Source organism: Cyanistes caeruleus, chromosome 21, assembly GCF_971803275.1.
Source record: "Cyanistes caeruleus chromosome 21, bCyaCae1.hap1.1, whole genome shotgun sequence".
NCBI lineage: Eukaryota > Metazoa > Chordata > Aves > Passeriformes > Paridae > Cyanistes > Cyanistes caeruleus.
In genome coordinates this window covers 7552471-7569742 of record NC_141721.1, presented here as the reverse complement: position 1 = coordinate 7569742, position 17272 = coordinate 7552471, and the positions used below count along the sequence as shown (strand labels likewise).

General features: G+C 46.9%; 1 protein-coding gene across 2 annotated transcripts in view; it reads left to right on the top strand.

Annotated features, from left to right (window-relative positions):
• TBX4 (T-box transcription factor 4) overlaps window positions 1-17272 on the top strand; it is a 35934-nt gene that overhangs the window by 11096 nt on the left and 7566 nt on the right. For both annotated transcript variants that reach the window (XM_086860045.1, XM_086860044.1), the window contains exons 4-6: window positions 4386-4505; window positions 6122-6269; window positions 17119-17271. In XM_086860045.1, coding sequence (XP_086716171.1) covers window positions 4386-4505; window positions 6122-6269; window positions 17119-17271 — 421 coding nt within the window. The remainder of the gene's footprint in view (window positions 1-4385; window positions 4506-6121; window positions 6270-17118; window position 17272) is intronic.

Genomic DNA, 17272 nt, shown 5'->3' with positions numbered 1-17272 from the left:
CTGCTCATCTGGGGATTAAAACACATGAGAGATGCCCACAAAGAGACCAAGCCTGGAGAGCCTGAAAGGCTGGGAACTGCTGCCCCAAAGGAAAGCAAAGCTTTCCTCTTATCGCTCACTTCCAAATCCAACCAGCCAATTACACATCAATTAAACTTTGTTTGAACATAATAGAAGCTTTGGCTCCATGTCAGCAACTGCTCCATGGTTAAGGGGATTGGATAGTAGTAGTATAAATAAATAAACAAGAGATGCTTATTCTAACAGTTCATTTTAAAACAATTTGTGAATATCATGTAGAGATAAAATGTGCCTAGCATAAACTTAGCTAAGCAGTGACTGCTTCATTATCAGAACAAATAATTCACTAGCACATCATCTTTGAAGCTTGGGAGGCCTGTGGAATTGTTCTGCTTGTTTATTTTCCTGGCTTTTACTGTTTTTGCTACATTTCATCTGCAGGGAAGGGTTTAGCTGGGGCTGTGACAGTGGGGTGCCAAACCCTGGTGATGCCAGCCCTGCTCCCACTGCCCACGGTCCCCAGAGCCAGCTCTGCCCTCCCCAGGGTATCACCCAGTGACTGTGGGATTTTAATGCCATATGGGATGTCCTGCTCACACAGGACACATAGCCTTTTCCTCATGATCACTTTATTTGAGGGTGCCTTTCTTTTGTGAACATAAAGACTGATTGAAGTTTTGCTCTGTGAGAGCTGCTGCCATGGCACAGCAGCACTTTGTCCCTACCAATGCAGGGGTGGGACAGGAACGTGTCTGTCAGAGCCACTAAACCCAGCAGAGAGCTTTGAAGGGCACACGAGACCCTCAGGATAGGGCTGAGGAATCTGGCCCTTCTGCTCTGGCTGGAGTTGGAGGGAGGGAGAAATGGATTTGACTGTGCCTAAAACTGGAGTCCTGTCAATTTTGGTGTTTTGCAGAAGAGGCTGGTGGGGCTGGTGCTTGGCTGCTTGTGCTGAGTCCCTTGTGCATCACACGGGTGCTCCCAGGGCTCGTGGCCAGTCCCTGGGTGGGCAGGGAAGCTGTGGGGCTGCTGGTGGGCCCTGCTGCCTCCACCTGAGCTGTGCTGCTGGGTTGGACACACCTGGTGTGGCTTTCAAGAAGAGGAGTATAAACTGGAAGGAAATTGGTCCAGTGCTGGACATCCCCACCCCAGGGCTGGTGTTGTCTCTGGCACATTCAGGGCATTCGCTGCATGGACACTGTGTCCAAACAGGTTTTGGGTCTGAACAAAATAGGTTGAGGCCAGGAATTGCTGCAACTAATCTCCTGAGTACTGGTGGCTCAAACCTTACCTGAGAGTTGGGTGTTGCTGTGCTGCTCTTGTGCCCATCACTGAACCTCACCGAGCTGCCCCGTTTGCCCAGGCAGGGCTGCAGCTGCCCTTGGCACAGGAGGTGCCCTGAGGATCAGATGTCACCTACTTGCACACATTCCCTAGGAAGCCCCAGATTCCCAGTTTTTGTCCCCGGTTTCTGCACAGCAATGCTCTCCCTTGTTTTGGAGCCGTGCGGGAAGGAGGGTGGATAAAGCAGGGATTTGCCCAGCTCTTGCTTCAGACCTCCCACCAAAGCCAGGCTGAGCTTTCCCAGAGCTTGGCAAGACGTTGGCAAGTTTTATTGCAGCACTGGGTGATTCTTGTGCCTCTGCTGGTCCCCGAGCAATGGATGATGAAGCAACCTATTGTCCAGGAGCTGGCCAGAGCGGAGCATCCTCGGCGGAGCCGCCCATCCGCCCGGAGCTCCTGCCTGCACAGGGCTGCCAGAGGGGCTGCTTGTGCAAAGCTTCTGCTGAGCTGCAGCTCCTCGTGCCTGTGAGTAGCTCCATTGACCTGGAGTAAATTTGGGGAAGCAGGCAGGTTTTTGGCCCCTTCCCAGGGCTGACAGGGAGCTCTATAGAGCCACTGTAGGCACGGCCTCGCTCCCGGGCAGGGCTGGTGCAGCTCCACCATGGTTTTCTGCTCCCTTCTTTCAAATGGGACAGTTAATAAGGGCCAGGATATGATATTAGGTGCTGTCTCTTGCTTTTTTTTCCTTTTTAATTCAAGCTCTATGACTGCATTTCCTTGGCCACAGCTCTTGGGTTTGTCATGCCTTCCCACCAGAAATGCACAACCCATGTTTGTATCATATTGCAAAGAGATATTTACTAAACGAGCCTCTGCCAAGGGGTTGAGAAATATGTTTTCATTAAGAAAATTAAACTGACAAGTCCCTGGACAGCACATTAGTTGCATATTTTTTCTTTAAGGCCAAAATGCAGCAGCTAATAATAATGATGAAATGTCTATGCACAGCCAAATTACTAAAATCTACCCTGTGTTTTCCTGGAAAAGAATGTGGAGAGTTGGCAAACTTGGTCGTAGCTGGGTCTGTGGACTGCTGAGTACAATGCTACCACTGCGAGATAGTGAGTGGTTTGCAAGTTAAGCAACACCTTCAATCAGATGTGAGTCCCCATTTGTTATCCTTAAAGAATTTCAGCTGTATATGTTATAGTAGTACTTTGGCTCTTTGTATTTATTTTAGAGGGCTATACTAAAGAACATTATAAACTCAGGCATGTCCATGCTATATGAACTCCATATGCTGAAGCTTAATTTTAAATGCCATTAAAAAAGCACTTAACATTTACAATATATCAGTTCAGCTACTTTAGCAGCTTGGATGTTCTACAGTAAATGAAATGATTGAAGGAAAAAGAAATTCAGAAGCTCAGTGTTATAAAAACCCCCAATGTAGGTATGACAAACTGTCAAATCGTGTCCATCATATTTTGGGTTTTTAATAATTTTCTCCTTTTTTATTTTTTTTTTGTTTCATTTTTAAATGCCATTTTAAGACCTAATTTAAAAAAAAAAAAAAATCTTGGCATTCAGATTGGATTCCTTATACAATTTTTTTCAATGTGTGAATTGGGCTGTGTATTCACAAATTGAAATGTCCTACTGTATTTACCCAGGTGCTTACCTGTAGGAGGACAAGGTTAAGAGGAGTGCAGAGTTTATGAATGAAAATCAAAGAGGGACATTGGTAAACCACCCCTTTTTATTCTGGGCTAATTACATGGTAAACATCTGGAATTTATGCAGGGCGGTTAAAAGAGTCAATTGAAATGATTTTGAACAGGGCCCATTTTGTTGCCTTCTCCCCAAGCAGCGACAAAATGGTGCTGCAGACTTGGACCAGCTCAGGAAAAGAGGGATGAAGTGGGGCACAAAGTGGCCTTGATGTTTGATGGAGAAAGGACATCAGGATTTGGGCCCATCTTAATTCACGTAATTAGAACAAGTCCAGGATGTGGCAATTCTCATTCTCCATCCCCTTGTGCAGATGGGAAGGAGAACTTTGTGTCCTGGCTGGAGGGCTGTGGTGAGCCAGTTTGCTCTATTGACTTGGGTGTTTTTACTGGATGAGGAGGAGGTGGGGAAGATGGAGCCAAGAAAAAAGTTACTCTGAGGATGTGAAGTGCCTAATCCTGCAAATCCTGGCTGCTGACACAGCCTCGAGGGATTGGGAAGCCCATGGCAATGTCAGCATCCATTAGGGCCCTCTCCTTTGGATTGCAAGGCTGGACTGTGATGGAATCTGCTGTTTTCACAGCCACATAGCTTTATAAAAAGGTGTTCTTTAATATCACAAAGACTCTTTAGGTCTGTAAGGCATGTAAATGTTCTCCAGTGATGCACTGGTTTATGGGATGCTCTGGTTTGGTGTCGGCTGAAGCCAGTGGGACAGGCTGCCATGCTCTGCCATGCTCCAGCAATGTTTAATGGGTGTGCTGTGAATTTAGGAAATCCAGGAAGGCCAGAGGAGCCTGTCTGCACCACCACAGGGTTTAACCCTTTGTCTCCCCCAGGCTTTGCTGATCCTCAGTTCTCAGTTTGTTGGAGGGAACACGGGTAGTGGTGTGACCTGGTGGATATTTGGATTGTGTGAATGACAAAGCCTGTGCTCGGTTTCCTCTGAAATGTAGGCAGGTCTCCTGATCTTTCAAACACTTCCACTGCAGCAAGAAATCTGCAGTTTTGAGCTGCCATAAGCCAGGTACAGCCCCGTGTAGAAGTGAGGGCTCCTTGTCCAAACCTCCCTCAAACAGGATGTGTTGAGCCCCTTATCTCTCTCTCTCTGCACTCTCCTTTTCCTGGCACTGGCCCACTGCCCCCCTCCCTATACCCTTATCAAAATTTGTTCCCACTTTTGCACTGGCGCATGCTCTGGAGAGTTTAATTCAGGTATGAACAAGAACCAATAATGTCCTCACATAAATCCCTCTGATGGTAGATCTCCTTTTTGGGCTGCTGCTCCAGGTTTCCATCAGTTCCAGTGCTTCCATCCCTCACTAATGTAACCTTCTGCTTTCCCCAAGGAGGATGTTTCCCAGTTACAAGGTCAAAGTGACTGGAATGAACCCAAAGACCAAGTACATTTTGTTGATTGACATCGTCCCAGCCGACGACCACCGGTACAAATTCTGTGACAACAAATGGTAAGACAACACTTCTGTTTGCCTGGTTTTCCATAAGAAAATTACAATTGGATCAACCATTTGTTGTGCAGACTCAGAAACCAACAGAAACACCTTCCCACAGGACATCCCACAGCTCTCTTTGCTGGAGCAATGATGGACACAAGAGCCAGGGCTGGAAGTTTAAACCAGACAAATATAAAATGAAATATTAACAGGCTGGGTGGTTAACTGCTGGAAAAAATTGCTGCTGGGGGTGGTGACTTTTCCATCCCCAAAGTGTTCTAGGTTGGGGAGTTTCCTTGTAGAAGATGCTTTAAGCAAGCACAGGTTATCTGTCCAGTGTAGGAGGGTAAAGCCACAGCCTGCCTTGTACCAGAGGCTGGACAGGATGATCTAATGGCCCCTTTGGTCCTCAAAACTAGGTCTCTATGTGACTCAAGAAAAGTTTTAAATTCCTTTCTTCTATAGTAATATTTTGCTTTTAGGAGTGCAGCTATAAAGCAAAATGTGGGGTGGTTTATTCAGAGCCCTGATTCTCTTCTGCTATTCTTCCCTTCCCTGTGCCTTTCCCAGCGAAGTTACTTACCCGAGAGGCAGCTGGGATTTTTGCTGTCTGACAAAGGAAACGTGTTGTTTTCTCTTTTGATTTTGCCCCTGCAAAATGCCCGGCAGCCTCCCTCACTGCCACTATTCGCTGTGGTTTCCCCAAACCCTTCCACTGGCTCTGCCTGGTGAAAAGCAATGGAAAATTTCACAGGGAACGAGCCCAGTGACATCCCAGAAAGCAGAAATTATTTACTTGCACATTAGGACTGCTCCAGTTTTAAATAAAAAATCCTTTTTCCGTGTGCTTTTGTCTTGGAATGCCGCTGGGTAAGAGGAGTGGACTGAGGGTCTCTGCACCATGGTGGCCACTTTGTGTGTTTCAGACATTAAACACGAGATGATGGATAGTTTTAACTCTGTCTAATTTAGTTTTTGCCAGCCCTAGAGCTGTTTCCCCTTTTCCTTTTATTGCTGCTGGAAAGTTTCTGTTGTTTTTGGTAATATTGCTTTTATTGAGGTTTTATAAGAGGAGAACAATGTGGAGTAATGAGGGCGTTGCCATTAAATGATGTCTCATGGCTGGGCCTTGTGTCCCAGAGCTGATGGTGGGGCAAGGGGAGCTGCAGAAGGGCGCTGGGAGCAGCTCCAGGGTGGGAAGCATCCCCTTCCCACTGGGACAGACTGTGGGAACCCTGCCTGGCTGTGAAGGGTGCAGCCACACCACTTCTACTGCCCACAGGTTCTTTCTCCTGTGCAGGGCCATCTCCCTTTGTAGAAGGGTCTTTGAAGACTTCCAAAAACCCAGACAAGCTTTCCTCCTTGAACAATGTCTCCACAATCCCCATGTGGAGACAGTGCCCCAAGGAAATTCCGTGTTGGAGCAGGGATGGGGTTACTCTGCCAGCCTGTGATGCTGAAACAAGGATCCCAAAAACTCCCATGAGCAGCAGGAGCCTCCCCGAGTTCCCAAGTCCCAGTGCATCCCCCCCAGTGCTGGTGGGAGTGTTGCTGGGATGAGTCCAAGGACAAAAAACCCTTCCATGTCCAGGCTGTGCCAGGGTGATGCCATCTGTCCCCTCTGTTCCCAGGATGGTGGCTGGGAAGGCCGAGCCAGCCATGCCAGGCCGGCTGTACGTGCACCCCGACTCCCCGGCCACAGGAGCCCACTGGATGCGGCAGCTGGTGTCCTTCCAGAAGCTCAAACTCACCAACAACCACCTGGATCCCTTTGGACACGTAAGAGAGACATTCTGCAAGGGGTTTGGGTGGAGGTGGGCCTGTAATGCTGAGTTTGTGTCTGGGATGCTGGGTGGGATGTCACAGTTAATAACAGTTAATTGAATAATAAGGAACAACATTATTTTGTGCTGAGTGGGGGATATTTAATGCAAAGGGAGAGGGTCTGTGTGCTTCCCCTGCTCCTGAAAACACAGCCATGACTGGCTCAGTTGTGTCCTGCTGGATGCCACCAAGTTTTTCTTTTGTGCCCAGGAACTTTCCAGGCAGCACTGCAGGATTTTCAGCCCTGCACGTGGTACATGCAGCTCACAGAAGCAGCTTGCATAAACTTCTGATTTTCCAAGCTGGCTTTGGCAGCCCTAAAAGAGATGAAGTATTTTATTTGGAAAATCTTGATTCATGTGTATTGGGAAAGCAGAAGTGGGGAGCACACAGTTATCTCCCCCAGTGCATTTAATAACTCAGACCAAGGGCCCTTGCAGCCTGCCAGGAGAGTGAGTACTCAGATACTGCACATAAAAACACAGACCTGTCTGGTTTGCACAATTTGAGCTGAAAAGTCACATAGAACTAAACCATCCTTGGTGGGAGGAAGGGAAGAGAGAGTTTAAAATCCTTCTAGGTTTAGTGCCATCAGCTCCTCCTTTTACCACAGGTAAGAAAATCTAATTTGTGTCATCAAATGTGGGTTTTAACCTGATGGTGTTTTAATCAGCAGCAGTTTGGAGCACAAGGGGGGCTCTGAGAAGGGTGCAGAGTGGGAAAGGATGTATCTGTCTTGCTTAAAATGATTGTGCATGGAGCTTCTAAAGAATAGCTTTTCACTTGGAATCAGGGTCCCAATGCCTCCCAAAGCTGTCCAGAAAGTGATTCTGGCACAGCTAAATCAGCTGGAGCTTTAGGGAGTTCACTCAAGAGGCAGGAGGACCCCACCAGCTTAAAACACTGCTAAAAATCCAGATTTTGTAAATCCAGTGTTTGTCATTTTTTGTGGATTTTGAGCCTCCAAAAGCTGGGCCCTGGCAGGGACTTGTTGATAACCCAGCCCCGTGCTGGGCCCTGACCCCCTCCCCACCCTACTGACCCCACTGAGACATGTGTGAGCTTCAAAGGCTCCCCGGCACCGTTTAATGCTGCTGTTATTAATCACAGCCCATCCCTGCTCCCCCTGAAGGGGGGAAGCACCACGGAAATGAAATGAAATGAAACAACTGCGTCAGGGCTGGCTCAGGAAAAGTGACACAAAGCCACCCCTGGCACCGTTTCGCTGCCACAGCCATCCTGACCTGCTGGCTTTGCACGTGGCATTTCTTCACGCCGTCTTTTTCTCTCGCTTCACTCTGCAGCTTAATATACGACTGTTTATGCTGTAAAATGTAAACCATAAAACATGCAGGATGTGCGATGTGGCTGTAAAACAAACAGGATGTGCCGTGTTGGTTTTGCAACTTTAAACGTTTGCTTTTCCTGACTTTGTCATTTTTTAACTGAGATTTTAGCGCTGCATTTTAACAGGGAAGATTTTAACCCCCTCCTCCTTTCCAATGAACAGCCTGCTTGTCTTCCCACAAGGTTTCCCTAGTGAGACAGTGGGGATTCTGGTTTGGGTTTTTGGGGTAATACCCGCCATGCTGTGGCTCCAGATGAGCCCTGCTCAGTGCCCTCGGGCCATGTACCACAGCCCCTCTCACATTAATGGGAAAATGCCTGAAATAATCTATTTTAAAGTACCTGGTTTGCTGCTCACTTCAGGCACTGACAACCTGCCTGCCTAAATGGGATTGAACCTGTCCTCAGGCAGCTCCTGCTTTGGCTTCCAAATTAATCATCTGCTCTAGAGATGTTGTGCTCCAGGTTTTGTGGTGCACGTGGAGGAGAGCTGGGCTGCACCAGGAGAGGGGGAAGGCTCCCATCAGCTCAGGCTGAGAACAGCTCTGCTGTTGCAGGGCCTGTCCCATGAAGGCATTATGTTAGGAATAATAACAGCTTCTCATTTCTAGGAATTTGTTCACAGTGACTGCAAAAACTTTCTTAAAGCTCCCTAAGAAAAACAAGTCAGAAAAGCCACAGGGTTTGTTTGCCTTCCCATGTGCCAGCGGAGCCTGACTGCGTTTCCTTTTGTCTTTGATTTCCTCCAAACCTCAAAACCACGTGGAGTGAGGATTTCTGCAGCCTTGGCTGGGGCATTTTTGGGGCTGTGGGCCAGAGCTGTGCTGGGTCACCCACTGTGGCACCCTCGGCCACTGCAGTGTCCCTGTCCCTACATGGGGTGCAGCTCTCAGGATCTCACCTGAAAGACAAGCAGAAATTTCACATTATTCCATCAATAAATGAATCCATTTATCCATCCATGCCCTGACTCTGTGCACTGCAATAGCTGCTTGATATCAGGGATGAGCAGCTCCATGGAGATTATAAGAAGTGGAGGCACATTTGAGGCTTAAAATAAGTAAGATAAACATCTTAATTAATAAACTGTGGAGTTGAAGCCTTTGCTGCAATCCACAGAATTAGGCTGGAGATTATTTACCATGCTGGGGACATGGGAAAGCCTCACTCTCTGACACTCAGCCCTTTCTCTCCAGCCTCACAAGCCTCACTCCTGCTGCTTGCCACGGGCTGTTATCTCTTGTGGTAAATTACTAGTTTCAGTCTGAGGCATGGGAGGCATTTGTCAATGCAGACACGAAGAACTGAGCAGGTTTTATATCAGAACAAATTCAGAGCTCTGTAATCTGCCTCAAGCCCCTGTGGCTGAGCAGGTTTTGTGGCAGGTAAGCCTGTGCCCAGCTCACACAGCACAGCCTGAAAACGTGGGCTGTATATTTTGCTCCGGGGGGATTTTTCATCCATGAAAGGCTTCTTTCACACCAGGCTTAACAACTGAGGAACGTTCATGTTGAAAATGGATTAAGAAATCAGCAGCCACTGTAATGTTTAGCTACAGTGAGGTCTATCTGATCCTAAAGAAAGCACTGTAAGCCACCTATGCTCAGAGTGAAATCTGAATTTATGTATTTTCAAAGCATTACATGCAGAGATAATCAACTTGATAGAGCTTCTGATTTACTTGGGGCTGGTGAGTGATTATGAGCACGAGGGATTCTGGCAGGGTTGGTGCTTTGCTCTCTGATGCCACAGGAGTAACAGATCATTTGCAGAGGTGAAAATAATCTTATGCCAGCAAGGGTGGCACATCCCTTACCCATTCCCAGTGTATGCTGCCTGGGAAATACCTAGCAGTGTTTTCCAGGTGAAAAATAGGAATGACTCCATCACTCCAGGTTGTTTTGTGCTAATCTCAGCTGCAGAGGATGCACAAAAAGCCCTTCTCTGTTGGAAAGGGGAACATAAAACCCATATTTCTTTAGAAAGCTGATTCTGGGCAATATGGGAAAATAGCAAGTGTGTGTCTGCATGGTGATAAACCCTCAGGAATGGAATTCCACTTTCTCCAGGGGTTTAAAGTACATAAACAGTGGGGTGGAAGGTGCCCATGAGATCATCCTGGTGGAGCTGTGGGTCAGCTCCTGGCCCTGGCAGGTGGAAGATGCTCTGGGTGGTGTGAGGCTGCTGAAGAGCCCTGACAGGGTGTCTCAGAGCTGCAGTGAGGCTCTAGGGAGGACATGGGGAGCCCTTTTTGGGCACTGGGGCTCTAGGGAGGATGTGGGGAGCCCTTTTTGTGCACTGAGGCTGTAGGAGGGACATGAGGAGCCCTTTTTGGGCACTGGGGCTGTAGGGGGGACGTGGGGAACCCTTTTGGGCACTGGCCAGAGGACTGACCACAAGTGGTGGCTCCAGACACGTGCTGGCAGCTCCGGAGCCACGGATCCTTCTCCTGAGGACTGAGCAGTGGGATCTGCAGTATCCAGAGCAGAGCTGGATGGCAGCTGGGAGAAAACATTCCAGCCTTAGCCCAGGCCTCTCTCCCCTGGTTCTAGGCAGGCTGTGAGCACTCAGAGTCACGTAAGGGCAGCGCTCACTGGCTGGAAAACGAGAGAGGAGCGAGAGAATCCCAGGAGGGGTTTGTGCTGTTGTTGTGCTGCTGTTGTCAATGACTGAAATGAAACCTCTCTGCCAAAGGACTCAGCTCCTGCAGCCAGGCCAGCTTGGAAAGGGCAAGAGCATCACATCAGTATTCTTGAGAGGTTCTGACTGGGACCAGATTAATTGGAAATGAAAAATATGGGAATATAATGAATATTTAAATAGATTCTGGGATATATGAAGATATTCCTGCAAGGAAACAAACAAATAAACAAAGAGGGCAAGTAATAAGTGAAGATTAGAAGTGGAGGTTGTGACAAATGAAAGTAGATATTTAATTTAATCCCCCCCAACACAGCATTGCTGAGCTTGGTTGTGTTGCAAACTCTGTACCTACCTCACTCCTGGGCTGCTGGTGATGCCTTTTAATTGCCATAATTACTTTATCTGCTTTTAAAATAAAGCTTTTATTTTAGTTTCTGGGATGTAACCAAGTGAGATTTGAAGCTACAGGATATTATAGATGGCCTGTCACTCACAACAGCGTTTCAAGTGATATTCCTGTTTTTCTTGACTCAAATCTGCTGTTTACTGGCTTTACTCATTAATGCTGATGAGTTTGTTATTTCTCTTCAGATTTAATATTTGCACACTTGGTTTTATTTGATTATCACTGAAAACCTTAATTTTTCCCCTAGTCCTGGGGTTTCCTTTTCATTTTTCTATTAATTAAATCAGCCTTTTTTCTGCCTGTGCCCGTCAGACGCACTCAGGCACTTTTAATTAGCTCCACGTCCTACTAATCTTGCAAAACCCTAATTTTGATTCATAATTTTTTTTTATTTGTTTGCTTTATGACTTGTGGCCAAGCAGTTTCCTCTCGGGTGCTGGTGGGAGGTTTATGTGCTGCCTTTGGAAGCAGCTTCCCCACCCCAGGCACTGGGATCACCAGAGGGAGGGAGAGAGGGAGGGATGGAGCCACAGCAGCTCCTGGGGGAAATCCTGCCTGGGGGAGAGGACACAGCCTCACCCCTCCTGTCCTGCTCAGAGCAATTGTCAGCTAAAAATTCCCTGTATTTATGTATATAACATTTTAGATATAGATATAGATATATAGATATATGCATGATTTTTAAAAAGGATATGAATTCTTATATGTATAAGGAATATATTCAATATATTGTATTGCAAATGTATTGCAATATGTATATTTTTTATATTTATATCTATATATGTATATATATGTATGTGTGGGTATATATATATATATATATACACTCACACACACACATATATATATATATATAAATAAATATTAAATCTCTCCCAATACTAACCCACCTTTTTTCCCAGTCTGTTTAAACCTTGGAAAAACCCTTTTGTTCAGCCCTAAATTTGCAGGCAATTTTTTCAGAGCATCACTAAGCCTTCTGCTGAAAGAATATCCATGAAAAGATTATTTTCTTTATTTTTTTTTTTTTTTATTTGTACTCATTCATTTTAGGAAATCAGAGCAATAATGGTGCCCAAATAAATTACAAAGTGAAGTTTTACATTGTTTGCTGTAAAAAAGGAATGAGCAGAGCTGTGTGCCACTGGGAATGGTGTGTGTTCCACAGGGAGGGATGGATCCAGGGTTTCCATTTAAATACTGGGGAAGAAATGGCCAGTGGGGTTGGTGGTTGAAAAGAAGATTTACTTCTCTCTGTTAAGTCTTTTTGTTGTTACATCTCTGGTTTATGGGAGTCAAATGCAGCGGATTTTGGTGAAGTTGAATTGGAATCAGATCCTGAAATGGTCTGGTTTGGAGTGGGAGCCAGCCCGGAGAAGGCAGGGAAGGGGTCACACCTGAGGGGGTCACACATGGGGTGTCCCAGGTGTCACACCTGGGCTCTGCCCAAAAACCCTCCCGTGCCAGAGTGGAGGTGCAGTCACCCCAAAGCTGTGTCCCAAGGCTCCATAATTCCAGCTGATGGGAGATGAAAAAGAGCCGAGGGAGAAAAAGCCCAGAAATCCCAGCCTTGGCCATCTCGTAAGGAACTGTTTGTCTGAGCTCATGTTGAACCTTTTCCCAGGATTTTCCAGCCTTTCTTTTATTCCCCGCTGTGCCGACTGCCAGGACAAACGTGTGGATTTGGGAGGCTCCTCTGCAGCCCTGCAGGAGCAGCCTGGCTGCACTCGGGGCTGGGGAGAGCCCAGTCTGTCCCTGCCTTGGGACAGAGCGAGGCCAATCCTGCCCTGGGAAGGGCAAATCCATGGGATGAGTTGCAGGGAATTTTAGAGCTGGAGTTTTAGCTGCTGGACAGGGTGTGGGAGTAGAATGTTTTATATGGTTGAACTGGGTGATCTCAGGGGTCTTTCCCACTGTAAATGTTGGTGTGATTTTCATGCTGCCTTTGGGGTGAGGTGTCCCTGGGAGTCCCAGGGTGGGTGCAGGGAGAACAGGGAACTGATCCCAAATCCCCTGGACACATCCCAGGCAGCACAGCTGGGTCAGCTCCAGTGCTGATGGAGCATCTCCAGACTAAAAAACTCTTTAGTCTGGGGTGGTTTATACCACCAAATGCTCTAAATATTAATTGAGATGATTCTGCAGAGCCTCCTTGATTAAAACACCATTTTTTCCATGCAAAAAACTGGATTGTCAGGTTTTTGTTCTGGGCTGTTGCACTCCAGCTCCGAGTCCCAGTGTGGGACCAGGGCCAGCCTCAGCTCAAAGGCTTTTTCACTTTGAAAGAATAGAGGGAAGGAAGAAAGAAGCAGAAAATATATTAAAATGCAAGATTTTATATTAGTTATGTGATCCCCTGGGAGCAACCATAAAATTATGTGGCTTTTTCGTAGCCATTTACTATTCAATATAAAAAGGGGAGTTACCATAGCAACCACTGCATCATCTGACATCTGATACCTTGGCGAAACAGGGAGCTCTTAAATCAACTCCCCAAATTTCATATGAAAGTAAATACATTTTACTGGTGATTTCAAGGCAAGTTTGCCTTGTGACAAGGAATGTGGCACCATTTCCCCAGCTCAGCTCGTGGCCTTTGGGCCCCATCCTGCAAACTCAGGTCCTGGAGCTGACATTACTCAGCAGTGTGAGAGATTAGAAGTTAGAGGAGTTTGTTTTCCTAAGTGAAATTAAATGAAAGGAGCAAATGACACCATTTCTTTTAAAATTTCTTGTTGACTGGGGAATGCCAAAAAAATGAAGAAGTTGAATTCTGTAACAGCTGAAGTTCCAGCTGCAAGTGTGTAAGGAGCACAAAGGAGGGAGACAGGGGGGTGAGAATAAAAATTAAAATAAAAATTAAAAGGATATTTGTGAAAGCTCACATTGGACTTTGGGGTTGGGCTCTCACACTGCTTAGCACGTGTTGGGGTAGCAGTGACATCACCCTGGGGATGCTCTGGCTTCTCTGCCAGCACCAAGGCAGTTCCAGGGCCAGAGGGAGCAGCCAAGAGGTGCAAAACATTTCCCAAAATATCCAGGAGCTCTTTGGGTCTCAGCTGGTGCAGCCCAGGAGGGTCCCCACCATGGGCTCCCTGCCAACCTATCCCAAATTACCTACTTTTTGTACAAAAACAATTTAAAATTGTGTATGACAGTGTCTGACACTGAATTTATCTCCCCATGAAAAAGCTAAGTGCAGGAAAATACAAAGTTATGGTTTCAGCATCACCTTTGAGGCCAAGGGCTCAGTGCTCAGTGCTCTGTCCCATCAATAAAAATACTTCTCATTTTTGACACAATTCTTCAAGTTAATCTTTCCACTTATGTTCGTCACTGGAGTGGAATTGACATTTGTTTTGTGTATTTTTAGCTTCCCAAAGCAGCCTTGAAAACTATTTAGCCTGAATTGTTGGCATTTCACTTTGCACAGATTTTGAATGCACAGGGATTACACCAAGCACAAGTAAGGAGGATTTGTGTGCAGACACAGCCTCTGTGCAGGAGTTCTTGTTCTTAAATAAAATAAAATAAAATGCTGGTTTTATGCAGAGAGTGGTTGCTGACCTCCAAAAAGATGTGGGAAATCCCCTGTGCCACACACTGAAATTCCAACAGGAATTACATTGAGACACGTGGGCAAATATTCACTTTTTGTGCAAGGGACAGAAATGCTCAAACTTGTAAATGCAGTGGCAAAATTAGGCCATTTGGGGTTTTTTTTGCATGATGAACCTCCAAGCAGATCTGCAGCCACAACAGAAACACTGAGCATCTGTCAGAAATCCTTTCCTGAGTTCTTCTATCAGGCTCCAAGAAGTTCATTTTGGAAATTGTTTGGAGTCCTTGACTTTGAAGATATTATTAAAAATACATTTATCTTTTTAAAGGGGTCATTATAGCCCAGCCTGTTTTGGAGGGGGAACACAGGCTATTCATCCAGGGTGTATCAAAACCTGGGCTCCTAATTTTCCCTTTGGGAATCTCAGTTTAAAGTTGTTTTCTTCATCCTGAAGCTGAGTTGCTCTGGGGAAAAGTCACCCATCCTGGGCCGTGTGGGACAGACTGTGAGGAGAGCTCAGCCCAGCTTTTGCTCCAGACAGCCATTATTTATCAGCATGGCTCAACTCTTAATTACTGAAAATTGAGATGTCCCTTCTTTTACGAAAGTCCTGTCCCTCGGGTGTTCCTTGGCTTTATGAGTGGCTGATACATGAAAGCAGAGAAAAGGCTCCAGCCCAAAACCTGAGCCGACCCTCTCAGATCTACACCCTGCACATCAACAGCCACAAAGTGGTTCAGAGGCTTGATGTAAAGCTGATAAAATGCCAAAAATTCCTCATTCTCTCTCTTGGGGAGCAGGGAGGGCTGTCTGGAAAACGTCAACAGTAAAAATTACATTTAAGTGGTGCATAATGCAGCAGCTACTGTGGGCAGGGGGACCTGCAGCAGATTGAGGGGGTTTGGAGAGCACAAGCTCCATGCACTGCCTCCCATCCCAGCTGGAGCACCTGGAGCTGCTGCTTTGAGTTCTCCTGGACATGGGAATCATGGAGAAGAAAGGGTTTCTGAACACACAGAGCAATCACAGAGCACAAATCTTCTGCTTCTTATTTAAAAGTGGCTAAAACCATAATTAGTGTGAAGTGATGCTGCTGTGCTGCAGTGTGCACATCCATCATCCATCCATCCATCCATCCATCCATCCATCCATCCATAATCCATCCATCCATCCATCATCCATCCATCATCCATCCATCATCCATCCATCCATCCATCCATCCATCCATCCATCCATCCATCCATCCATCCATCATCCATCCATCCATCATCCATCCATCATCCATCCATCCATCCATCCATCCATCCATCATCCATCCAACATCCATCCATCATCCATCCATCCATCCATCCATCATCCATCCATCATCCATCCATCATCCATCCATCCATCCATCATCCATCCATAATCCATCCATCATCCATCCATCCATCATCCATCCATCATCCATCCATAATCCATCCATCCATCCATCCATCATCCATCCATCCATCCATCCATCCATCATCCATCCATCCATCCATCATCCATCCATAATCCATCCATCCATCCATCATCCATCCATCATCCCTCCCTCCCTCCCTCCCTCCCTCCCTCCCTCCCTCCCTCCCTCCCTCCCTCCCTCCCTCCCTCCCTCCCTCCCTCCCTCCCTCCCTCCCTCCCTCCCTCCCTCCCTCCCTCCCTCCCTCCCTCCCTCCCTCCCTCCCTCCCTCCCTCCCTCCCTCCCTCCCTCCCTCCCTCCCTTCCTCTCTCCCTCCCTCCCTCCACCACCAGTAGAAGACCCCACCCATCACAGTGTCTCCTCCTTGGCCCTTTGCCTGTCTCTGTCCCTGTCCTGGCCTTTGGGCACCCCAGGGGTGAGAGATTCCTCTCTGGAATTCCTCTCCCGCAGGAGCAGCTGGGCTCAACGAGCCCCTTTGGGAGTGGAAGGAGGAGATTGGAAAGGATTATGCTGAGAAAACAAGGCAGCAGTATTTCTTCTTTGCCCAGTAAAAGGAATAAAGGCTTTTCTTCAAACCATCCCACTTCTTCAAAGAAATTCCATTTATTGAAGCCTTTTCTCCTGCAGTGTGTGGGCACATCCCTTCTTTGTGGGATCTCTGCTGGGATGGGATGAGCTTGGGCAGCCCCTCTCAGCCCAAAAAGCTCCACCAAAAAAAAACCCTTCACTGGAGCCAGGCTGTGATCCCTGCTGGACCTCAGCCCTTCCCCAGCCCCCCTGGCACCCTCCATAAAAAATCCCTTGGCTGCTGCTGGCCCTGCCTTTCATTGGCCAAGACTCGAGGAGGGGAGAGGTGCCCGGACCAGCCACCCACACTCAGCCACTCCACAAACAGCAGCAAAAACCAATCCGCTGCTTTGTAGTTTGATTTTTTTTTACCAGCAGATAAAAGAAAAATAGCTTTCTAGTTTTTTTTCCCCCTGTGGTTTCTGTGTTGGGTTTTTTTTCCTCTGCTAAACTGTGTATTTTTCAGCTCAGTAAAGTATTTATTAGGAATCTTTACAGACCAGGCTGCTGGTGAATTATATATTGTACCGCTTCGGCGTGAGCTGGGGGAAAAAAAAAATTATGACATTTTTTCCACCCAGACTGATTCTATCCAATAGCAATAGGAAAAATGAGGGTTTACCAGGAAAGCTTTAAGTTCAGCTCTGCTTGCCAGAGCTGCAGATACCTTTTGTGCCTTGCTTCATGTGCATTTCTAGAATGTAAATTTTCCTTTTGAACTCACAAGTGAAGCTAAAGCTGAGCTCTGCTGGGTCCTGCTGCAAAGAGTCCGACAGCCATGGCTCGTCTCTTTTCTTTTTTGAATGGATTTCTCACTTTAGCTTCAATTGTTTTTCAGATCATCCTTAATTCAATGCACAAATACCAGCCACGGCTGCACATCGTGAAGGCGGACGAGAACAACGCGTTTGGCTCCAAGAACACGGCTTTCTGCACCCACGTCTTCCCAGAGACCTCCTTCATTTCTGTCACCTCCTACCAGAACCACAAGG